General features: G+C 57.7%; 1 protein-coding gene across 1 annotated transcript in view; it reads right to left on the minus strand.

Annotated features, from left to right (window-relative positions):
• The window catches only part of ncam3 (neural cell adhesion molecule 3), a 44276-nt gene extending 26464 nt beyond the window's left edge, over positions 1-17812 (minus strand). Inside the window, exons 1-3 of the mRNA XM_059957458.1 lie at positions 17486-17812; positions 6287-6361; positions 5772-5978 (exon numbers count right to left, since the gene is read on the minus strand). Coding sequence (XP_059813441.1) covers positions 5772-5978; positions 6287-6361; positions 17486-17570 — 367 coding nt within the window. The 5' untranslated portion in view covers positions 17571-17812. The remainder of the gene's footprint in view (positions 1-5771; positions 5979-6286; positions 6362-17485) is intronic.
• Between the last annotated feature and the right edge of the window lie 7214 nt (positions 17813-25026).

Below are 25026 nucleotides of genomic sequence, written 5' to 3' on the forward strand. Positions count from 1 at the left end.
ACCGTGGGAGGGGTGGTTGAGGAGGGATCACTGTGGGGAGTGGTGAGGAGGGATCACTGTGGGAGGGGTGGTGAGGAGGTATCACTGTGGGAGGGGTGGTGAGGAGGGATCGCTGTGGGGAGTGGTGAGGAGGGATCACAGTGGGAGGGGTGGTGAGGAGGGATCACAGTGGGTGGTGAGGAGGTATCACTGTGGGAGGGGTGGTGAGGAGGGATCGCTGTGGGTGGTGAGGAGGGATCACAGTGGGAGGGGTGGTGAGGAGGGATCGCTGTGGGAGGGGTGGTGAGGAGGGATCGCTGTGGGAGGGGTGGTGAGGAGGGATCACAGTGGGTGGTGAGGAGGGATCACAGTGGGAGGGGTGGTGAGGAGGGATCGCTGTGGGAGGGGTGATGAGGAGGGATCACTGTGGGAGGGGTGGTGAGGAGGGATCACTGTGGGAGGGGCTGTGAGGAGGGGTCGCTGTGGGATGGGTGGTGAGGAGGGAACGTTGTGGGAGGGGTGGTTGAGGAGGGAATGCTGTGGGGGGTGAGGAGGGATCACTGTGGGATGGGTGGTGAGGAGGGATCGTTGTGGGAGGGGTGGTTGAGGAGGGAATGCTGTGGGGGGTGAGGAGGGATCACTGTGGGATGGGTGGTGAGGAGGGATCGTTGTGGGAGGGGTGGTTGAGGAGGGAATGCTGTGGGGGGTGAGGAGGGAGTACTGTGGGAGGAGGAAGTGAGGAGGGAATACTGTGGGGAGGGGCGGTGAGGAGGGATCACTCTGGGAGGGGTGGTTGAAGAGGGATTACTGTGGGAGGGGTGGTTGAGGAGGGAGCACCGTGGGAGGGGCAGTGAGGAGGGATCACTGTGGGAGGGGTGGTTGAGGAGGGATCACTGTGGGAGGGGTGGTTGAGGAGGGAGCACTGTGGGAGGGGTAGTTGAGGAGGGAGCACTGTGGGAGGGGCAGTGAGGAGGGATCACTGTGGGAAGGGAGGTGAGGGAATGCTGTGGGGGGGTGAGGAGGGAGTACTGTGGGAGGAGGAAGTGAGGAGGGAATGCTGTGGGGAGGGGCGGTGAGGAGGGATCACTCTGGGAGGGGTGGTTGAAGAGGGATCACTGTGGGAGGGGTGGTTGAGAAGGGAGCACTGTGGGAGGGGTGGTTGAGGAGGGAGCACCGTGGGAGGGGCAGTGAGGAGGGATCATTGTGGGAGGGGCAGTGAGGAGGGATCACTGTGGGAGGGGCAGTGAGGAGGGAGCACCGTGGGAGGGGTGGTTGAGGAGGGAGCACCGTGGGAGGGGCAGTGAGGAGGGATCACTGTGGGAGGGGTGGTTGAGGAGGGAGCACCGTGGGAGGGGCAGTGAGGAGGGATCACTGTGGGAGGGGTGGTTGAGGAGGGATCACTGTGGGAGGGGTGGTTGAGGAGGGAGCACTGTGGGAGGGGTGGTTGAGGAGGGAGCACTGTGGGAGGGGCAGTGAGGAGGGATCACTGTGGGAAGGGAGGTGAGGGAATGCTGTGGGGGGGTGAGGAGGGAGTACTGTGGGAGGAGGAAGTGAGGAGGGAATGCTGTGGGGAGGGGCGGTGAGGAGGGATCACTCTGGGAGGGGTGGTTGAAGAGGGATCACTGTGGGAGGGGTGGTTGAGGAGGGAGCACTGTGGGAGGGGTGGTTGAGGAGGGAGCACCGTGGGAGGGGCAGTGAGGAGGGATCATTGTGGGAGGGGCAGAGGAGGGATCACTGTGGGAGGGGCAGTGAGGAGGGATCACTGTGGGAGGGGTGGTTGAGGAGGGAGCACCGTGGGAGGGGCAGTGAGGAGGGATCACTGTGGGAGGGGTGGTTGAGGAGGGATCACTGTGGGAGGGGTGGTTGAGGAGGGAGCACTGTGGGAGGGGTGGTTGAGGAGGGAGCACTGTGGGAGGGGCAGTGAGGAGGGATCACTGTGGGAAGGGAGGTGAGGGAATGCTGTGGGGGGGTGAGGAGGGAGTACTGTGGGAGGAGGAAGTGAGGAGGGAATGCTGTGGGGAGGGGCGGTGAGGAGGGATCACTCTGGGAGGGGTGGTTGAAGAGGGATCACTGTGGGAGGGGTGGTTGAGGAGGGAGCACTGTGGGAGGGGTGGTTGAGGAGGGAGCACCGTGGGAGGGGCAGTGAGGAGGGATCATTGTGGGAGGGGCAGAGGAGGGATCACTGTGGGAGGGGCAGAGGAGGGAGCACCGTGGGAGGGGTGGTTGAGGAGGGAGCACCGTGGGAGGGGCAGAGGAGGGATCATTGTGGGAGGGGTGGTTGAGGAGGGAGCACCGTGGGAGGGGCACTGAGGAGGGATCACTGTGGGAGGGGTGGTTGAGGAGGGAGCACCGTGGGAGGGGTGGTTGAGGTGGGATCACCGTGGGAGGGGCAGTGATGAGGGATCACCGTGGGAGGGGCAGTGAGGAGGGATCACCGTGGGACGGGCAGTGAGGAGGGATCACTGTGGGAGGGGTGGTTGAGGAGGGATCACTGTGGGAGGGGTGGTTGAGGAGGGAGCACTGTGGGAGGGGTGGTTGAGGAGGGAGCACTGTGGGAGGGGCAGTGAGGAGGGATCACTGTAGGAAGGGAGGTGAGGGAATGCTGTGGGGGGGTGAGGAGGGAGTACTTTGGGAGGAGGAAGTGAGGAGGGAATGCTGTGGGGAGGGGCGGTGAGGAGGGATCACTCTGGGAGGGGTGGTTGAAGAGGGATCACTGTGGGAGGGGTGGTTGAGGAGGGAGCACTGTGGGAGGGGTGGTTGAGGAGGGAGCACCGTGGGAGGGGCAGTGAGGAGGGATCATTGTGGGAGGGGCAGTGAGGAGGGATCACTGTGGGAAGGGAGGTGAGGGAATGCTGTGGGGGGGTGAGGAGGGAGTACTGTGGGAGGAGGAAGTGAGGAGGGAATGCTGTGGGGAGGGGCGGTGAGGAGGGATCACTCTGGGAGGGGTGTTTGAAGAGGGATCACTGTGGGAGGGGTGGTTGAGGAGGGAGCACTGTGGGAGGGGTGGTTGAGGAGGGAGCACCGTGGGAGGGGCAGTGAGGAGGGATCATTGTGGGAGGGGCAGTGAGGAGGGATCACTGTGGGAGGGGCAGTGAGGAGGGAGCACTGTGGGTGGGGTGGTTGAGGAGGGAGCACCGTGGGAGGGGCAGTGAGGAGAGATCACTGTGGGAGGGGTGGTTGAGGAGGGAGCACCGTGGGAGGGGCAGTGAGGAGGGATCACTGTGGGAGGGGTGGTTGAGGAGGGAGCACCGTGGGAGGGGTGGTTGAGGAGGGAGCACCGTGGGAGGGGCAGAGGAGGGAGCACCGTGGGAGGGGTGGTTGAGGAGGGAGCACCGTGGGAGGGGCAGTGAGGAGGGATCACCGTGGGAGGTGTGGTTGAGGAGGGAGCACCGTGGGAGGGGTGGTTGAGGTGGGATTACCGTGGGAGGGGCAGTGATGAGGGATCACCGTGGGAGGGGCAGTGAGGAGGGATCACCGTGGGAGGGGCAGTGAGGAGGGATCACTGTGGGAGGGGTGGTTGAGGAGGGAGCACCGTGGGAGGGGCAGTGAGGAGGGATCACTGTGGGAGGGGTGGTTGAGGAGGGAGCACCGTGGGAGGGGTGGTTGAGGAGGGAGCACCGTGGGAGGGGCAGTGAGGAGGGATCACCGTGGGAGGGGTGGTTGAGGAGGGAGCACCGTGGGAGGGGCAGTGAGGAGGGATCACTGTGGGAGGGGTGGTTGAGGAGGGAGCACCGTGGGAGGGGCAGTGAGGAGGGATCACTGTGGGAGGGGTGGTTGAGGAGGGAGCACCGTGGGAGGGGTGGTTGAGGAGGGATCACCGTGGGAGGGGCAGTGATGAGGGACCACCGTGGGAGGGGCAGTGAGGAGGGATCACCGTGGGAGGTGTGGTTGAGGAGGGAGCACCGTGGGAGGGGTGGTTGAGGAGGGATCACTGTGGGAGGGGTGGTTGAGGAGGGAGCACTGTGGGAGGGGTGGTTGAGGAGGGAGCACCGTGGGAGGGGCAGTGAGGAGGGATCATTGTGGGAGGGGCAGTGAGGAGGGATCACTGTGGGAGGGGCAGTGAGGAGGGAGCACCGTGGGAGGGGTGGTTGAGGAGGGAGCACCGTGGGAGGGGCAGTGAGGAGGGATCACTGTGGGAGGGGTGGTTGAGGAGGGAGCACCGTGGGAGGGGCAGTGAGGAGGGATCACTGTGGGAGGGGTGGTTGAGGAGGGATCACTGTGGGAGGGGTGGTTGAGGAGGGAGCACTGTGGGAGGGGTGGTTGAGGAGGGAGCACTGTGGGAGGGGCAGTGAGGAGGGATCACTGTGGGAAGGGAGGTGAGGGAATGCTGTGGGGGGGTGAGGAGGGAGTACTGTGGGAGGAGGAAGTGAGGAGGGAATGCTGTGGGGAGGGGCGGTGAGGAGGGATCACTCTGGGAGGGGTGTTTGAAGAGGGATCACTGTGGGAGGGGTGGTTGAGGAGGGAGCACTGTGGGAGGGGTGGTTGAGGAGGGAGCACCGTGGGAGGGGCAGTGAGGAGGGATCATTGTGGGAGGGGCAGTGAGGAGGGATCACTGTGGGAGGGGCAGTGAGGAGGGAGCACTGTGGGTGGGGTGGTTGAGGAGGGAGCACCGTGGGAGGGGCAGTGAGGAGAGATCACTGTGGGAGGGGTGGTTGAGGAGGGAGCACCGTGGGAGGGGCAGTGAGGAGGGATCACTGTGGGAGGGGTGGTTGAGGAGGGAGCACCGTGGGAGGGGTGGTTGAGGAGGGAGCACCGTGGGAGGGGCAGAGGAGGGAGCACCGTGGGAGGGGTGGTTGAGGAGGGAGCACCGTGGGAGGGGTGGTTGAGGAGGGAGCACCGTGGGAGGGGCAGTGAGGAGGGATCACTGTGGGAGGGGTGGTTGAGGAGGGAGCACCGTGGGAGGGGTGGTTGAGGAGGGAGCACCGTGGGAGGGGCAGTGAGGAGGGATCACCGTGGGAGGTGTGGTTGAGGAGGGAGCACCGTGGGAGGGGTGGTTGAGGTGGGATCACCGTGGGAGGGGCAGTGAGGAGGGATCACCGTGGGAGGGGCAGTGAGGAGGGATCACTGTGGGAGGGGTGGTTGAGGAGGGAGCACCGTGGGAAGGGCAGTGAGGAGGGATCACTGTGGGAGGGGTGGTTGAGGAGGGAGCACCGTGGGAGGGGCAGTGAGGAGGGATCACTGTGGGAGGGGTGGTTGAGGAGGGAGCACCGTGGGAGGGGCAGTGAGGAGGGATCACTGTGGGAGGGGTGGTTGAGGAGGGAGCACCGTGGGAGGGGCAGTGAGGAGGGATCACTGTGGGAGGGGTGGTTGAGGAGGGAGCACCGTGGGAGGGGCAGTGAGGAGGGAGCACCGTGGGAGGGGCAGTGAGGAGGGATCACCGTGGGAGGTGTGGTTGAGGAGGGAGCACCGTGGGAGGGGTGGTTGAGGAGGGATCACCGTGGGAGGGGCAATGAGGGATCACCGTGGGAGGGGCAGTGAGGAGGGATCACCGTGGGAGGGGCAGTGAGGAGGGATCACTGTGGGAAAGGAGGTGAGGAGGGAATGCTGTGGGGAGGGGCAGTGAGGAGGGATCACCGTGGGAGGGGCAGTGAGGAGGGATCACTGTGGGAAAGGAGGTGAGGAGGGAATGCTGTGGGGAGGGGCGGTGAGGAGGGAGCACCGTGGGAGGGGTGGTTGGTTGTTTGCTGGTCAGGACGGCCCCTCCTGTCAGTAACACCTGGTCTGGGAGTCGGACATTTCTCTGTCCAGGGAGCTCAGTTGTTGATTTGGTGAAATGACTCTGACCCACTTACGTATAACACTGATGGTGATGGATTTCTGCAGTTCTTCGCCATTTTCCAGACTGGCCATGCACCGGTAAATCCCGTTCACCTCCGGATCGGCATTGATGATCTTCAACTGGGATTGGTATTCATTCGTTTCAATGTGGATGTGGTCATCTTCCTCCACCTCATTGTCATTAATGTACCAGAGAATGGAGTAAGGATCTCCCTTATCCACTGGTGAGAGAGAGAAGGACAGGGCTTCAGAGCAGGAGTGAGGCCAACCTCATCTCTGTCCCCCACGTCCCAGGAGTGACTGTGTGTGTGTGTGTGTGTGTGTGTGTGTGTGTGTGTGTGTGTGTGTGTGTGTGTGTGTGTGTGTGTGTGTGTGTGTGTGTGTGTGTGTGTGTGTGTGTGTGTGTGTGTGTGTATGTTTCTGAGTTTGAGTTTATGAGCGTGTAAGTGTGCACGTGAGTTTGTGTGTAAGTGTGAGTAGATGTGCATTGTGAATGAATGAGTGTCTGTGTGTGTGTGCGAGTACTGACCTTTGCAGATGAAAGTCTTGCTGCCTCCCAGTGCGACTTTCCCATTTGGTGGAGTGAGGGTCAGCTTCGCTGAAACTGTGAGATCAGAAATAGAAAACTGGTCACTCAACCGATGAGGTTCATTGAACTGGGCACCCTGGTAAGGGAAACATCCTCCCACAAACTCCACCACCAACACCCACCCCCCACAAACACACACCCACAACCACAGTTTCAAACGGGTCTCTGAGAAAGAGATGTACAGCCATCGAACAGGGACCCAGTGGAAGAAAGCAACCCCTCATTAAACAGGGTATCAAAGGAAGGACACCATCCATTAAACAGGGTATCAAAGGAAGGACACCATCCATTAAACAGGGTCCCCACGGGAGAGAGACTCCCTCCATTAAACAGGGTCCCCACGGGAGAGAGACTCCCTCCATTAAACTGGGTCCCCACAGGAGAGAGACTCCCCCCATTAAACAGGGTCCCCACGGGAGAGAGACTCCCTCCATTAAACAGGGTCCCCACGGAGAGAGACTCCCTCCATTAAACAGGGTCCCCACAGGAGAGAGACCCTCCGTTAAACTGGGTCCCCACAGGAGAGAGACTCCCTCCATTAAACAGGGTCCCCACAGGAGAGAGACTCCCTCCATTAAACAGGGTCCCCACAGGAGAGAGACTCCCTCCATTAAACAGGGTCCCCACGGGAGAGAGACTCCCTCCATTAAACAGGGTCCCCACGGGAGAGAGACCCTCCATTAAACAGGGTCCCCACGGGAGAGAGACCCTCCATTGAACTGGGTCCCCACGGGAGAGAGACTCCCCCCATTAAACAGGGTCCCCACAGGAGAGAGACCCCCTCCATTAAACTGGGTCCCCACGGGAGAGAGACTCCCTCCGTTAAACAGGGTCCTCACGGGTGAGAGACTCCCTCCATTAAACTGGGTCCCCACGGGAGAGAGACTCCCTCCATTAAACTGGGTCCCCACGGGAGAGAGACTCCCTCCGTTAAACTGGGTCCCCACAGGAGAGAGACTCCCTCCGTTAAACAGGGTCCCCATGGGAGAGAGACTCCCTCCATTAAACAGGGTCCCCACAGGAGAGAGACTCCCTCCATTAAACTGGGTCCCCACGGGAGAGAGACTCCCTCCATTAAACAGGGTCCCCACAGGAGAGAGACTCCCTCCATTAAACAGGGTCCCCACAGGAGAGAGACTCCCTCCATTAAACTGGGTCCCCACAGGAGAGAGACTCCCTCCATTAAACAGGGTCCCCACAGGAGAGAGACCCTCCATTAAACAGGGTCCCCACAGGAGAGAGACTCCCTCCATTGAACAGGGTCCCCACAGGAGAGAGACTCGCTCCATTAAACTGGGTCCCCACAGGAGAGAGACCCTCCGTTAAACCGGGTCCCCACGGGGGAGAGACTCCCTCCATTAAACTGGGTCCCCACGGGAGAGAGACTCCCTCCATTAAACTGGGTCCCCACAGGAGAGAGACCCTCCATTAAACAGGGTCCCCACGGGAGAGAGACTCCCTCCATTAAACAGGGTCCCCACGGGAGAGAGACCCTCCATTAAACAGGGTCCCCACGGGAGAGAGACCCTCCATTAAACAGGGTCCCGACGGGAGAGAGACTCCCTCCATTAAACTGGGTCCCCACGGGAGAGAGACTCCCTCCATTAAACTGGGTCCCCACAGGAGAGAGACTCCCTCCATTAAACAGGGTCCCCACGGGAGAGAGACTCCCTCCATTAAACTGGGTCCCCACGGGAGAGAGACTCCCTCCATTAAACAGGGTCCCCACGGAGAGAGACTCCCTCCATTAAACAGGGTCCCGACGGGAGAGAGACTCCCTCCATTAAACAGGGTCCCCACGGAGAGAGACTCCCCCCATTAAACCGGGTCCCCACGGGAGAGAGACTCCCTCCATTAAACAGTGTCCCCACGGAGAGAGACTCCCCCCATTAAACTGGGTCCCCACAGGAGAGAGACCCTCCGTTAAACCGGGTCCCCACGGGGGAGAGACTCCCTCCATTAAACAGGGTCCCCACGGGAGACAGACTCCCTCCATTAAACTGGGTCCCCACAGGAGAGAGACCCTCCATTAAACTGGGTCCCCACGGGAGAGAGACTCCCTCCGTTAAACCGGGTCCCCACAGGAGAGAGACTCCCTCCATTAAACAGGGTCCCCACGGGAGACAGACTCCCTCCATTAAACAGGGTCCCCACGGGAGAGAGACTCCCTCCATTAAACAGGGTCCCCACAGGAGAGAGACTCCCTCCATTAAACTGGGTCCCCACAGGAGAGAGACCCTCCGTTAAACCGGGTCCCCACGGGGGAGAGACTCCCTCCATTAAACAGGGTCCCCACGGAGAGAGACCCTCCGTTAAACTGGGTCCCCACAGGAGAGAGACCCTCCGTTAAACCGGGTCCCCACGGAGAGAGACTCCCTCCATTAAACAGGGTCCCCACGGGAGAGAGACCCTCCATTAAACCGGGTCCCCACGGGAGAGAGACTCCCTCCATTAAACAGGGTCCCCACAGGAGAGAGACCCTCCATTAAACCGGGTCCCCACGGGAGAGAGACTCCCTCCATTAAACAGGGTCCCCACGGGAGAGAGACTCCCCCCATTAAACTGGGTCCCCACGGGAGAGAGACTCCCCCCATTAAACAGGGTCCCCACGGGTGAGAGACTCCCCCTATTAAACAGGATCCCCACAGGAGAGATACACAGAGACACACTCTGTTCTTGCCTCCGATTACGTCCCATTAACTGCTGGAGGGACCGTACTCTGGACGTTCCCAGTTCCTAAGTGCGTTCCCTTCAGCTGACAGACACTTGCCTGTGACTGGGATCCCAGCCAGACCTACGGCCCGCAGACTGACTCAGAAGTCAGTACAGGAAACAATCAAGGGATCTTCGTGCCTGATCTGCCCCTTGATCGTTGGTCCCCAGAGGCAGCACTACTGGCCAACAGGAACCATTCCGTTACTGGAGCCCTCACTGTGGTCTCGAATACAGGTCAGGATTCAGAGGAGAGGAGAGAGAGAGAGAGAGAGAGAGAGAGAGAGAGAGGATTGAGAAGAGAGAGAGTGGAAAGCGAGAGCGAGGAGATGGAGGGAATGGGAAAGTGTGGGAGGAAGAGAGAGAGAGAGAGAGGATTGAGAAGAGAGAGAGTGGAAAGCGAGAGCGAGGAGATGGAGGGAATGGGAAAGTGTGGGAGGAAGAGAGAGGGGAAACAAAGAGACATCCCTTTTGAAAGTGATCCCTGTTTGCAACAGTCGATCTCTTTGAGGGATCCCAGGAAGAGATTCCCTATTTAAAAGGGGTCTCAGGGGCTGTGGGAAGAATTTCCTGATTAAAAATGTCCCTGAGAGAGATTTCCTGATTCAAAGGGGTCCTGCAGACATTTCTCCTTTCAAAGTGGGTCATTTCGAACAAGATACCCCCTTGACATGGGACTGTGATGGGGAGAGGCTGCCCTTTCTAAATTAAATGTGGGAGGGTGTCTCTGACATGGGCACTTGCTCTCTGTGCTCTGGACTCTGTCTGTAACTGACAACCCACATGGTGGAGTCAGTCCCCAGTGGGGAGACCCTCTGTGACAAGAGCTCCCAGGATCAGCGTCCTTCAAAGGGGCAAATCTGGAAAGGGTCCCCGGGCAAACTGATCACTGGCAGACAGATTGTCAGTTTAAAAGGGGTTTCTGAGGGCGAAGTTCTCCCCAGAGGGAGGTTCCTAATGGGAGACACACCCTCATTCAGAAAAAATCCCTTTTGAGGCTTCACAGTGGGAGGTAGTGCTTCAGGGAGAGAAGGAGAAGAAGAGGGGAGGGAGAGAGAGAAACTGTGTGAGAGAGGGAGGTGGAAAAGTGAAAATGGGATGGAGAGGAGAATGTGAGAGGGCGAAAGAAGGAAGAGGAAAGAATGTGAATGGAAAAGGGGAATAGAGAGAAGAGGAAAGGAGGGGAGAGAGTGAGTGTGTGAAAGGAAAGGAGCAGGAACGAGTGTTAGAAAGTACTGTGGCAGGGAGAGGGAGGGGAAAAGGAGAGGGGTAAATCAAGAGAGTGAGTGGTTGGGATGTGGGGCCAATGAGGGGATGAGTATTGCAAGTGAGAGGATAGAGAGGACAGGAGGGATGAAGGGTGACGAGATGGGAGGGAGGGACGGAAGGAGAGGTAAGAGGGTGGGGGAGGAGAGTGAGTTGAGAGGAGAGGGTGAGTGACTGTATTGAGGGGCAGCAAATAGAGTGAGAGAGTGTGAGAGGAAGAGAGGGAGGAACAGAGAATATGTTGAGAGGAGGAGGAGGAGTGAGAGAGTGAGGGACGGTACCATCTATCATCAAGGATCCTCACCATCTGGTAGACTCTTCTCAATACCTCCATCGCGGAGGAGGTACAAGAGCCTGAAGACTCACACTCAACAATTGAGGAACAGACTCTTCCCCTCCACCATCAGATTTCTGGAAGCTCCATGAACACTAGCTCTGTTCCTTTATTTTCCACAAATTATTTTGTAATTTAGAGTAATTTTATGTCTTTGCACTGTCACAAAACACCAACTTTCACGTGACAGTGATAAACCTGATTCTGAGAGAAAGAGAGTGTGGGAGAATGCGTGAGAGAGAGAATGCATGTGTATGACATTGTGCGTCTGACATAGAGGCAGAGAGAGTGACTGTATATGAGAATGCATCAGAGAGAGAGTGTGAGAGAGAGTGAATGAGTGAGGGAGAGAGAGAGTGTGAGAGTGAATGAGTGAGGGAGAGAGAGAGGGCATCTTCAAGAGACCTCTGTGATGGACCATGTGAGGCATCATGTTAGCAGTCAGTGGGAAATGTAATGTTAATAATAATTCCATCCACACTGACTCCACTCATCCCTCCCCAGCCCCCACCCCCCGAGAGCAGGGAACAATGGTCTGAGAATAGAAACCACCTCCGCCTTGAGGACAAACGATTGCCACTTGGGACAAATTTCCAATTCCGGAGTTTGTCAGATTATCAAGGCATTGTTAGGGGAACGATACAGATGGAATTGCTGGCCTGCTGGGATTTCTAAAGCCAGTGTGATGGATGAGACGGTGTGGCGGCTCATTTCCTAGCGTATGCGAACCGACTCACAATTAGATAGCCTACGGGGGTTTGCGAGCACAGAGCTTTGGAGCCTCTTCGCCATGGGGGGCCGGTTGACAGAGGCTTAAAAGTGAGGCTGAAGTTTTCGAATAAAGTTTTTCCTTCGACTGCAGTTACCGACTCCGTGTCGTAATTTTAGCGCTGCTTGCAGCACACCGCTACAATTGGTGACCCCGACGGTCCAAACGATTTTTGGACCAGAAATGACCGACGCCGCCTCTGTTCATGCGGTTTCGTTGAAACTGCCGGGTTTCTGGACACAGCGCCCGGACCTATGGTTCCAGCAAGCCGAAGCCCAATTCCACGTTCGCCAGATCACCTCAGAAGACACCCGCTACTACTACGTGGTGGGCTCCCTCGACCAGGACACAGCTGCCCAGGTCGCGGAGTTCGTACAGTCGCCCCCGGCAGACGGCAAGTACACGGAATTCAAAGCCCTGCTCCTCAGGACTTTCAGACTCTCACGGCGCAAGCGGGCTGCCCGTTTACTGCACCTGGATGGCTTGGGCGACAGACCTCCATCGGCTTTAATGAATGAGATGTTGTCTCTGGCCGAGGGACACACAGGCCTCATGTTTGAGCAGGCATTCCCGGAGCAGCTGCCCGAGGACATACGCCTGCTGCTGTCCGACGCGGATTTCAGTGACCCCTGGAAGGTGGCAGCCCGGGCGGACTTGCTGTGGAACGCCAAAAAGGTGAGCGGGGCGTCCGTCGCACAGATCTCCCAGCCACGCTCCCGGCAGCAAACCAGTCCAGGCCCGGCCGCAGAGCCCACTAACCCCCGGCCCAATGACCACTGGTGCTTCTACCACCAGCGGTGGGGCGCAGAAGCCCGCCGTTGCCGCCCGCCCTGCAAGTTCCCGGGAAACGCCAGGGCCAGCCGCCGCTGATGGCTACGGCGGCTGGCCATCGGGATAGCCTCCTGTATGTGTGGGATAGCAGGTCGGGACGCCGCTTTCTGGTCGATACTGGGGCTGAGGTCAGCGTTTTACCTCCGACAAGTTACGACACTCGCAGCAGGGCACCGGGTCCCCCCCTGAGGGCCGTGAATGGCAGCACAGTAAGGACCTATGGCACCCGTCAGGTGCAGCTACAGTTCGGCCCCAGCCAGTTCACGTGGGACTTCACACTGGCCGCCGTAGCCCAACCGCTTCTGGGTGCGGATTTTTTGCGAGCTCACAGCCTGCTGGTTGACCTGCCCAGGAAGAGACTGGTACACGCCGAGACCTTTCAGACGTTCTCCCTGGGCGCGGCCCAGTTGCCAGCCCCTCACCTCGGCTCCATCACGCTGTCCGACAACGACTTCACCAGGGTCCTGGCGGAGTTCCCATCGGTTCTGGCACCGCAGTTCACAGCAGCCATGCCCAGGCACGGCGTACAGCACCACATCCCGACACAGGGACCACCCCTCCATGCCCGTGCTCGGCGGCTTCCCCCGGACAAGCTCCGACTGGCGAAGGAGGAGTTCCAGAGAATGGAGGAATTGGGGATCATCCGGCGGTCCGACAGCCCCTGGGCTTCCCCCCTGCACATGGTGCCCAAAGCGACGGGGGGCTGGAGACCGTGCGGCGACTACCGCAGGCTGAACGAGGCTACCACACCGGACCGCTACCCTGTGCCGCACATTCAGGACTTTGCGGCAAACCTGCACGGCGCCCGGATCTTCTCCAAGGTCGACCTTGTCCGAGGGTACCATCAAATCCCGATGCATCCTGACGACGTCCCCAAGACGGCTCTCATCACCCCGTTTGGCCTCTTCGAGTTCCTCCGCATGCCGTTCGGCCTGAAGAATGCCGCACAGACGTTCCAGCGGTTAATGGACGCGGTGGGACGGGACCTGGACTTCGCGTTCATCTATTTGGATGACATCCTCATAGCCAGCGGCAGTCGTCAGGAGCATCTGTCCCACCTCCGTCAACTCTGCGCCCGACTGAGTGAGTACGGTCTTACAATCAACCCTGCCAAATGCCAGTTCGGACTTGATACCATTGACTTCCTGGGCCACGGGATTACTAAAGACGGGGCAACCCCTCTGCCCGCTAAGGTAGATGCGGTCCGCCACTTCCCCCGACCCACCACGGTCAAAGGCCTTCAGGAATTCGTAGGTATGGTCAATTTCTACCGCCGCTTCCTCCCTTCAGCTGCCCGGATCATGCGCCCCCTGTTCGCCCTGATGTCGGGTCCGAGCAAGGACATTACCTGGGACGAGGAGTCCGCCGCCGCTTTCGTTCAAACGAAGGAAGCTTTGGCTGACGCCGCAATGCTAGTACATCCCAGAATGGACACCCCTACCGCCCTCACAGTGGACGCATCAAACACGGCAGTCGGTGGGGTGCTGGAGCAGCTCATCGCAGGTCGCTGGCAACCCCTGGCGTTTTTCAGCAAACACCTGCGGCCACCCGAGCTCAAGTACAGTGCTTTCGACCGGGAACTGTTGGCGCTCTACCTGGCAATCCGGCATTTCAGGTACTTCCTAGAAGGTCGGCCCTTCACCGCGTTCACGGACCACAAACCGCTTACCTTTGCGTTTACGAAAGCATCCGACCCCTGGTCATCCCGCCAGCAACGCCACCTGTCCTACATCTCTGAATACACAACGGATGTCCGGCACGTCTCGGGTAAGGACAATGTCGTGGCGGATGCGCTCTCTCGCCCTACCGTTCATGCCCTTTCCCAAGGGGTAGACTTTGAGGCACTGGCAGAGGCACAGCAGGTAGATGAGGAGATTCCGAGTTACAGGACTGCAGTCTCTGGTTTGCAGCTCCAGGACTTCCCCGTGGGCCCAGGTGAGAGGACCCTACTCTGTGACGTCGCCACCAACCAGCCCCGTCCGGTCGTCCCCGCAGCCTGGCGGCGACGTGTTTTCGACTCCATTCATAACTTGGCGCATCCCTCCATCCGGACAACTGTCCGGATGGTTTCCAGCAGGTTCGTTTGGCACGGACTCCGCAAACAGGTCAGTGAATGGGCCAGGACGTGCATGCACTGCCAGACGGCCAAGGTTCAGCGGCACACCAAAGCCCCACCGCAGCAGTTCCATCCCGCCCACCGGCGTTTCGACCACATTCATGTGGATATCGTGGGCCCCCTGCCAGTGTCGCGCGGAGCGCGTTACCTCCTGACTATCGTGGACCGGTTCACAAGATGGCCAGAGGCGGTCCCGCTCACCGACACCACCTCCGAATCTTGCGCCCGAGCCCTGATCGCCACCTGGATATCCCGCTTTGGTGTACCAGCCCACATTACCTCCGACAGAGGCGCCCAGTTCACCTCCAGCCTGTGGTCAGCTATGGCCAGCCTTTTGGGGACTCAGCTGCACCACACCACTGCCTACCACCCACAGTTGAACGGGCTAGTGGAGCGTTTCCACCGTCACCTGAAGTCGGCCCTGCGAGGAGCCAACTGGGCGGACGAGCTTCCCTGGGTCCTTCTCGGCATCCGCACAGCGCCCAAGGACGACCTGCACGCCTCGTCGGCCGAGTTGGTATACGGCGCGCCCCTGGCCGTCCCCGGGGAGTTCCTACCAGCCCCGAGGGGGCAAGAGGAAGAACCCGCTGCAGTCCTGGGCAGACTTCGCGAGAAGCTCGGTAACCTGGCCCCCATACCCACTTCACAGCATGGGCGGCACCCGACCTGCGTACCCAAAGACCTACGGAACTGTAAGTTTGTGTTTGTACGAAGGGGCGGGCATCGGCCACCGCTGCAGCGGCCATACGAGGGGCCGTTTACGGTGCTCCGGAACAACGGGTCCACGTTCGTGCTGGACGTTGGGGGGAAGGAGGAGGTTTTCACGGTGGACCGCCTCAAGCCGGCCCATGTGGACCTGGCGCAACCGGCCGAGTTTCCGGCGCCTCGGCGCAGAGGCCGACCTCCCAAGCAGGTTCTGGCCCAGGCTGTGGACATTGGGGGGTGTATCGCCGGTTCTGGGGGGGGGTTATGTGGCGGCTCATTTCCTAGCGTATGCGAACCGACTCACAATTAGATAGCCTACGGGGGTTTGCGAGCACAGAGCTTTGGAGCCTCTTCGCCATGGGGGGCCGGTTGACAGAGGCTTAAAAGTGAGGCTGAAGTTTTCGAATAAAGTTTTTCCTTCGACTGCAGTTACCGACTCCGTGTCGTAATTTTAGCGCTGTTTGTAGCACACCGCTACAACGGTGTATTTTAAGCTGCAATTCGGAAACTGCTAAATATGGCAACACTTTCATGGAAATAATTGAGGGCCAAGTATTGCAGTCAGACAGATTGTCCCTGCTGATGCTTGACAAAAGACTGGACAATATTACAATGAATTCTCTCCCACCCACAGCTCAGTGCTCCTCCCTCACCACCCCTACCACAGCACTCTACCCTCACTTCCTCCCACAACATTCCCTCCTCACTGCCACCCACAGCGCTCCCTGCTCACCACCCCTCCCACAGAGCTCCAACCTCATCCCCTCCCACAGTATTCCGTCCTCTCCCCCACCCACAGCACTCCCTCTTCACCCCTCCCACATTGCTCCCTCCTCACCCCTCCCACATCGCTCCCTCCTCAACCCCTCCCACAATGCTCTCCTCCTCAACCCCTCCTTCAGGACTCTCCGTCCTCACCACCCCTCCTGCAGCGACACCGTTAGTCTGGATGGTGAAGAAGTTATTTGGTCTGCTGCTCTTCATCAGCCGGGCCGCTGTGTACAGGAGCTGAAACGTCATGCAGCAACTGTACAGGACATTGGTGAGACCGCACTTGGTGTACTGCGTGTAGTTCTGGTCACCCAGCTATAGCAAGGATCTCAGAGAAGGGTTCAGAGAAGATTCACGAGGATGTTAGTGGAACTGGAGGGCTTGAGTTATCAGGAGCGATTGGACAGGCAGGGACTGATTTCCCTGGAACAAAGGGGCTGAGAGGTGACCTGATAGAGGTTTATAAAACCGTCAGGGGTGTTGATAAGATGGATGGTCACAGTCTTTATCCTAGGTCTAAAATAAGATCTCTCCTTCTCATTTTAAACCCATCTAAAATTAGAGGATATAGGTTGAAAGTGAGAGGGGAAAGATTTAAAAGGGCATTAGTTTTCACCTTGAGTGTGATCCGTGTGTGGAACGAGCTGCCAGAGAAAGTGGTCAAGGCAGATACAATAACAATGATTAAAAATGCATTTGGACAGGTACATGGAGAGGAAGGGTTGAGAGATATTGGCCAAATGCAGGAACAAGTTGGCATGACAAATGGAGATAACCGATGCACCCCACATCCATTCCGTTTGGTGAGGGTGAGTAATACCAATTTTCCAAGAATCAACCATCCCTCATTCCACTCTTCCATTTCTTCCACCCCCTCTCCCCCCCCCCCCCCAAACTGCTGGAACTCAACACTCGTGGGATCTCACTGTGCCAAAACTTTCCTGTTCAACTGCTTTGCAGAGGATGTTCAACCTGTCCAGTCTCCATTGACTCATGGGACAGGCTCAATCTCATTCTTTCCCTCCAGACCTCCGTTTTCTGACTTTTAACCTCATTCCCCTCAACCTCTGCCTCCTCTGCATTTGAGATTCTATCCCCTAACCTACACACTGATTGAATAGTCCTCAAGTTAACCCCGTGCGTCTCTCTCATTTGGGCACTGTAGGAAATCAGGTGGGAGTGGTGGGGGAGGGAGAGGAGATCCAGCCGGGGAGACCATAAGATCAAATTAGGCCAATCAGCCCATCGAGTCCGGTCCGCCATTCCATCATGGCTGATTTATTATCCTTCTCAACCGCATTCTCCTCCTGACTCACTGACATCCTGATTAGTCAAGAAACTATGAACCTTCGCTTTAAATGTACTCAATGACTAAACCTACACAGCCGTCTGTGGCAATTAATTCCACAGATTCACCACCCCCGGCAAAGACATTCCTGCTCATCCCCATTCGAGAGGCACGTTCCGTTATTCTGAGGCTCTGCCCCGTGGTCTCAGACTCTCCCGACAGAGAGCGTACAGAGTGCATTCAGACAGCAGCCTCTGGACCCTCACCATCCCACACCCTGTCCCTCCACACCAGCATCCCGGCACCCCAAAATCCACAAACAACGTGGCGTTTCAGGCCCAGTTTACCTGTAACACAGTTGACCAGACACTGGAGGATGATGCAGACAGTCAGCCGGAGAAACACGGTTTTTCTCTCTCTCCCTCTCTCCATTTCTCTGCTCTATTTCTATTTCTCTCTGTTCTATCGAAGTTCTCTTGTTTAGCTCTCTTTCTGTAATCTCTCTATCCTGTCACCACACTGCTTTCTTTATTTTCTCACTCTGTTCTTTCTATTTCTCTTTACTCTGCCTGTCCTCTGCCTCTCTCTCCCCTCTCTATTTCTCTGTTCTCTGAGCCGTAGAGACAGCTGATCAGGAGCTGGGGTGACTCCGGACTCTGTGTGAAGCCCAAACATCAGCATGTGCCTATTTATTGCCTGCAGTTTGGCCACAAGCAGCCGTGCTTCCTTCCTCAACCCCTCCTAGACAGCCTTATCTCCCATCTCCAGCACGTTCAGCTCCCCCATTAGGGCCACTCAGCTCGCCCGCCCCCACTCCTCCCATACAATCTGACCAGGCGCCAGCACGACCTCCACCCTGGTCACCAAGGGCCCCGTGTTTACTGACACAGGCGGCTGGCTGTAATGCACCGGAGGACAACCAGACTGTCCACGCGTCTGGGAGGATGCAGAGGCAGGTACACACAGACTCATGGAATGGGAGAGACACACAGACTGAGACACAGAGGTTGGGAGACACAAAGATACATAGACTGAGGTGGTGGGCACAGACTGAGGGACAGACAGGGACTGCAGAAAAACAGATAATCAGGCTGGAAGGGATTGAAACACAGGTTGGCAGACACATAGAAATACAGGATGACAGAGAGACAGAGAGACAGAGAGGCAGAGAGGCGTGCAGAGACGGACTGACCTCGAGCCACCCAGACAGAGACAGACTGACCCTGAGCCACCCAGACAGAGACAGACTGACCCTGAGCCACCCAGACAGAGACGGACTGACCTCGAGCCACCCAGACAGAGACAGACTGACCCTGAGCCACCCAGACAGAGACAGACTGACCCTGAGCCACCCAGACAGAGACGGACTGACCCTGAGCCACCCAGACAGTGACAGACTGACCCTGAGCCACCCAGACAGAGATGAACTGACCCTGAGCCACTCAGACAGAGACGGACTGACCTCGAGCCACCCAGACAGAGACGGACTGACCCTGAGCCACCCAGACAGAGACAGACTGACCCTGAGCCACCCAGACAGAGACGGACTGACCTCGAGCCTCCCAGACAGAGATGAACTGACCCTGAGCCACCCAGACAGAGATGAACTGACCCTGAGCCACCCAGACAGAGACAGACTGACCCTGAGCCACCCAGACAGAGACAGACTGACCTTGAGCCACCCAGACAGTGACAGACTGACCCTGAGCCACCCAGACAGAGATGAACTGACCCTGAGCCACTCAGACAGAGACAGACTGACCCTGAGCCACCCAGACAGAGATGAACTGACCCTGAGCCACCCAGACAGAGACAGACTGACCCTGAGCCACTCAGACAGAGATGAACTGCCCCTGAGCCACCCAGACAGAGACGGACTGACCTCGAGCCTCCCAGACAGAGACAGACTGACCCTGAGCCACCCAGACAGAGACGGACTGACCCTGAGCCACCCAGACAGTGACAGACTGACCCTGAGCCACCCAGACAGAGATGAACTGACCCTGAGCCACTCAGACAGAGACGGACTGACCTCGAGCCACCCAGACAGAGACGGACTGACCCTGAGCCACCCAGACAGAGACAGACTGACCCTGAGCCACCCAGACAGAGACGGACTGACCTCGAGCCTCCCAGACAGAGATGAACTGACCCTGAGCCACCCAGACAGAGATGAACTGACCCTGAGCCACCCAGACAGAGACAGACTGACCCTGAGCCACCCAGACAGAGACAGACTGACCCTGAGCCACCCAGACAGTGACAGACTGACCCTGAGCCACCCAGACAGAGATGAACTGACCCTGAGCCACCCAGACAGAGATGAACTGCCCCTGAGCCACCCAGACAGAGACGGACTGACCTCGAGCCTCCCAGACAGAGATGAACTGACCCTGAGCCACCCAGACAGAGACAGACTGACCCTGAGCCACTCAGACAGAGATGAACTGCCCCTGAGCCACCCAGACAGAGACGGACTGACCTCGAGCCTCCCAGACAGAGATGAACTGACCCTGAGCCACCCAGACAGAGATGAACTGACCCTGAGCCACCCAGACAGAGACAGACTGACCCTGAGCCACCCAGACAGAGACAGACTGACCCTGAGCCACCCAGACAGAGATGAACTGACCCTGAGCCACCCAGACTGAGACGGACTGACCCTGAGCCACCCAGACTGATGGACTGACCTTGAGCCACCCAGACAGAGACAGACTGACCCTGAGCCACCCAGACTGATGGACTGACCCTGAGCCACCCAGACAGAGACGGACTGACCCTGAGCCACCCAGACAGAGACGGACTGACCTCGAGCCACCCAGACAGAGACAGACTGACCCTGAGCCACCCAGACAGAGATGAACTGACCCTGAGCCACCCAGTCAGAGACGGACTGACCCTGAGCCACCCAGAGACGGACTGACCTCGAGCCACCCAGACAGAGACAGACTGACCCTGAGCCACCCAGACAGAGATGAACTGACCCTGAGCCACCCAGACAGAGATGAACTGACCCTGAGCCACCCAGACAGAGACGGACTGACCCTGAGCCACCCAGACTGATGGACTGACCCTGAGCCACCCAGACAGAGACAGACTGACCCTGAGCCACCCAGACTGATGGACTGACCCTGAGCCACCCAGACAGAGACGGACTGACCCTGAGCCACCCAGACAGAGACGGACTGACCTCCAGCCACCCAGACAGAGACAGACTGACCCTGAGCCACCCAGACAGAGATGAACTGACCCTGAGCCACCCAGTCAGAGACGGACTGACCCTGAGCCACCCAGACAGAGACAGACTGACCTCGAGCCACCCAGACAGAGACAGACTGACCCTGAGCCACCCAGACAGAGATGAACTGACCCTGAGCCACCCAGACAGAGATGAACTGACCCTGAGCCACCCAGACAGAGACGGACTGACCCTGAGCCACCCAGACTGATGGACTGACCCTGAGCCACCCAGACAGAGACAGACTGACCCTGAGCCACCCAGACAGAGACGGACTGACCCTGAGCCACCCAGACAGAGACGGACTGACCCTGAGCCACCCAGACAGAGACGGACTGACCCTGAGCCACCCAGACAGAGACAGACTGACCCTGAGCCACCCAGACTGATGGACTGACCCTGAGCCACCCAGACAGAGACAGACTGACCCTGAGCCACCCAGACAGAGATGGACTGACCCTGAGCCAACCAGACAGAGACGGACTGACCCTGAGCCACCCAGACAGAGACAGACTGACCCTGAGCCACCCAGACAGAGACGGACTGACCTCGAGCCACCCAGACAGAGATGAACTGACCCTGAGCCACCTAGACAGAGACAGACTGACCCTGAGCCACCCAGACTGACGGACTGACCCTGAGCCACCCAGACAGAGACGGACTGACCCTGAGCCACCCAGACTGAGATGAACTGACCCTGAGCCACCCAGACTGATGGACTGACCCTGAGCCACCCAGACAGAGACAGACTGACCCTGAGCCACCCAGACTGAGATGAACTGACCCTGAGCCACCCAGACTGATGGACTGACCCTGAGCCACCCAGACAGAGACAGACTGACCCTGAGCCACCCAGACAGAGACGGACTGACCCTGAGCCACCCAGACAGAGACGGACTGACCTCGAGCCACCCAGACAGAGATGAACTGACCCTGAGCCACCCAGACAGAGACAGACTGACCCTGAGCCACCCAGACGGTGACAGACTGACCCTGAGCCACTCAGACAGAGATGAACTGCCCCTGAGCCACCCAGACAGAGACAGACTGACCCTGAGCCACCCAGACAGAGATGAACTGACCCTGAGCCACCCAGACAGAGACAGACTGACCCTGAGCCACCCAGACAGAGACGGACTGACCTCGAGCCACCCAGACAGAGATGAACTGACCCTAAGCCACCCAGACAGAGACAGACTGACCCTGAGCCACCCAGACAGAGATGAACTGACCCTGAGCCACCCAGACTGATGGACTGACCCTGAGCCACCCAGACAGAGACAGACTGACCCTGAGCCACCCAGACAGAGATGAACTGACCCTGAGCCACCCAGACTGATGGACTGACCCTGAGCCACCCAGACAGAGACAGACTGACCCTGAGCCACCCAGACAGAGATGAACTGACCCTGAGCCACCCAGACAGAGACAGACTGACCCTGAGCCACCCAGACAGAGACAGACTGACCCTGAGCCACCCAGACAGAGATGAACTGACCCTGAGCCACCCAGACTGAGACGGACTGACCCTGAGCCACCCAGACTGATGGACTGACCCTGAGCCACCCAGACAGAGACAGACTGACCCTGAGCCACCCAGACTGATGGACTGACCCTGAGCCACCCAGACAGAGATGAACTGACCCTGAGCCACCCAGACAGAGATGGACTGACCCTGAGCCACCCAGACAGAGACAGACTGACCCTGAGCCACCCAGGCAGAGACAGACTGACCCTGAGCCACCCAGACAGAGATGAACTGACCCTGAGCCACCCAGACAGAGATGAACTGACCCTGAGCCACCCAGACAGAGACGGACTGACCTCGAGCCACCCAGACAGAGAGGTACATGGATAGAGTGCACAGACTAGAGATGCACAGATGGAGTCAAGGGTCACAGAGGTGGGAATGCAGACAGTGATGGACAAAGTCATACTGGTGAAAGGGAACACATGCTGATGGACAGGGTGAGACAGGTGGGAACATGCAAGATGATGGACACGTCACAGAAGTTGGCTCTCACACAGCGATGGTTGGGGTAATAGAGGTGGGGTCACAGACTGTAGCATGACAAGGGTAGCTGGCAGAGTAAACATAGACAACAGGAGAGCAAACAGCAAGAGATCCCCCCACCCCCCCACCCCCCCCCCCCACACACACACTCTCACTGGGATATGGGTCTCTCTCTATCTCTCTCTCACACACACAGACTCTCACTGGGATATGGGTCTCTCTCTATCTCTCTCTCACACACACACACTCTCACAGGGATATGGGTCTCTCTCTATCTCTCTCTCACACACACACACTCTCACAGGGATATGGGTCTCTCTCTATCTCTCTCTCACACGCACACACTCTCACAGGGATATGGGTCTCTCTCTATCTCTCACACACACACACACACACACACACAGACTCTCACTGGGATATGGGTCTCTCTCTATCTCTCACACACACACACACACACACACAGACTCTCACTGGGATATGGGTCTCTCTCTCTCTCACACACACACACACACACACACAGACTCTCACTGGGGATGGAACACTCTCATACACACACAAACTTTCTCACTGCGAGACAGGTCACTTTCTCTCTTGCACAAACACAAACACCCACACACACGTCTCTCCGTCCCTCTGTCCTTACCCCAGTTCTGTGTTGCTCCCTGTCGAGTTTTGGATCGTCAGCATGCTGTGAGATTATTGCCAGCATGCCAGCACAACACCATTTGCACATGTCAAAGAGATTGATAGCCCCAGTACCAAAGGCTGCAGATCATGCACACACACCTCCCCGTGGCCATATCACCATTGGCATTTTCCTACTACTAGTTTTGCACAGAAACAAGCTCCAGTAAATAATGCATAATTACAAAGGACATCCATGGATCCCAGGAGTTGGTCACAGGCTGGGATCTAATCCAGGGGTTCAGGGGGTTTATTTTATATATAGAATAAAAGATCCCTGGAAGTAATTTACAGGCTGGGATCTGATCCAGGGGTTCAGGGGGTTTATATATAGAATAATAGATCCCTGGAAGTAATTTACAGGCTGAGATCTAATCGAGGGGTTCGGGGGTTTATATATAGAATAATAGATCCCTGGAAGTAATTTACAGGCTGGGATCTGATCCAGGGGTTCAGGGGGTTTATATATAGAATAATAGATCCCTGGAAGTAATTTACAGGCTGGGATCTGATCCAGGGGTTCAGGGGGTTTATATATAGAATAATAGATCCCTGGAAGTAATTTACAGGCTGAGATCTAATCGAGGGGTTCGGGGGTTTATATATAGAATAACAGATCCCCAGGAGTGGGTTACAGGCTGGGATCTAATCGAGGGGTTCGGGGGTTTATATATAGAATATCAGATCCCTGGAAGTAATTTACAGGCTGGGATCTAATCGAGGGATTCGGGGGGGTTTATATAGAGAATAACAGATCCCTGGAAGTAATTTACAGGCTGGGATCTGATCCAGGGGTTCAGGGGGTTTAAATATAGAATAACAGATCCCTGGAAGTAATTTACAGGCTGGGATCTAATCCAGGGGTTCAGAGGGTTTATATATAGAATAACAGATTCCTGGGAGTGGGTTACAGGCTGGGATCCGATCCAGGGGTTCAGGGGGTTTATATATAGAAAATCAGATCCCTGGCAGTGGATTACAGGCTGGGATCTAATCCAGGGAGTTTAGATATGGAAAAAGTCACCAGACTGGGACTGTCTGGAAGCCACCAGCAGCTTTGTGATGACAAGCATTTATCCTGATACTCGGCTCGGACTGTCACAGAGAGAGACAGCCGAGGAGGGGGGAGCGGGAGCCGTCGTGGAGGGACATGGAATAGGAAACTGGCGTCTTCTGTTAGGAGACAGGCCGAGATGGAGCATGCAGGGGATGTGAAATGTCCTTGTGAGGCTTCCTGTCTCGTTAATCAGTGGGATCAGATATAATCGTTGACAGTTACAGAGGCATGTCCCTGGTGTGTGTGTGTGTGTGTGTGTGGGAGCGTAGAAATTGTTCAGCTCGGGCTGGCCTCGCTGCTCTCGTCCCTGGTGGGTTTCACTTGTCCAAATGTACCCAGGAGAGAGTGTGCTGATAGTGGCTGGTGTGTTACCAACTCCCCAGTGCCATTAATTCCCACTACATCCCCTTCCTGAGCTAGCAATTCTGTTGGCACATTCCCTTCTTGCTAATTCAAGAGTTACAGTGCGTATTATGTGTAACTGTGCAAAAACAGTCTGGGAGTGGTTTTCACATCCAGAAATATAATACGCCTCCCACAGGGCCCCTCCTCACTGACCCTCCCACAGGGCCCCTTACTGATCCTCCTACAGTGCCCCTCCTCACTGACCCTCCCACAGGGCCCCTCCTCACTGACCCTTCTACAGGGCCCCTCCTCACTGACCCTTCCACAGGGCCCCTCACTGACCCTCCCACAGTGCCCCTCACTGACCCTCTCACAGTGCCCCTCCTCACTGACCCTCCCACAGTGCCCCTCCTCACTGACCCTCCCACAGTGCCCCTCCTCACTGACCCTCCCACAGGGCCCCTCCTCACTGACCCTTCTACAGGGCCCTTCCTCACTGACCCTCTCACAGTGTCCCTCACTGACCCTCCCACAGTGCCCCTCACTGACC

This window comes from Hypanus sabinus (assembly GCF_030144855.1).
Source record: "Hypanus sabinus isolate sHypSab1 chromosome 1 unlocalized genomic scaffold, sHypSab1.hap1 SUPER_1_unloc_6, whole genome shotgun sequence".
In the NCBI taxonomy this organism is placed as follows: Eukaryota; Metazoa; Chordata; class Chondrichthyes; order Myliobatiformes; family Dasyatidae; genus Hypanus; species Hypanus sabinus.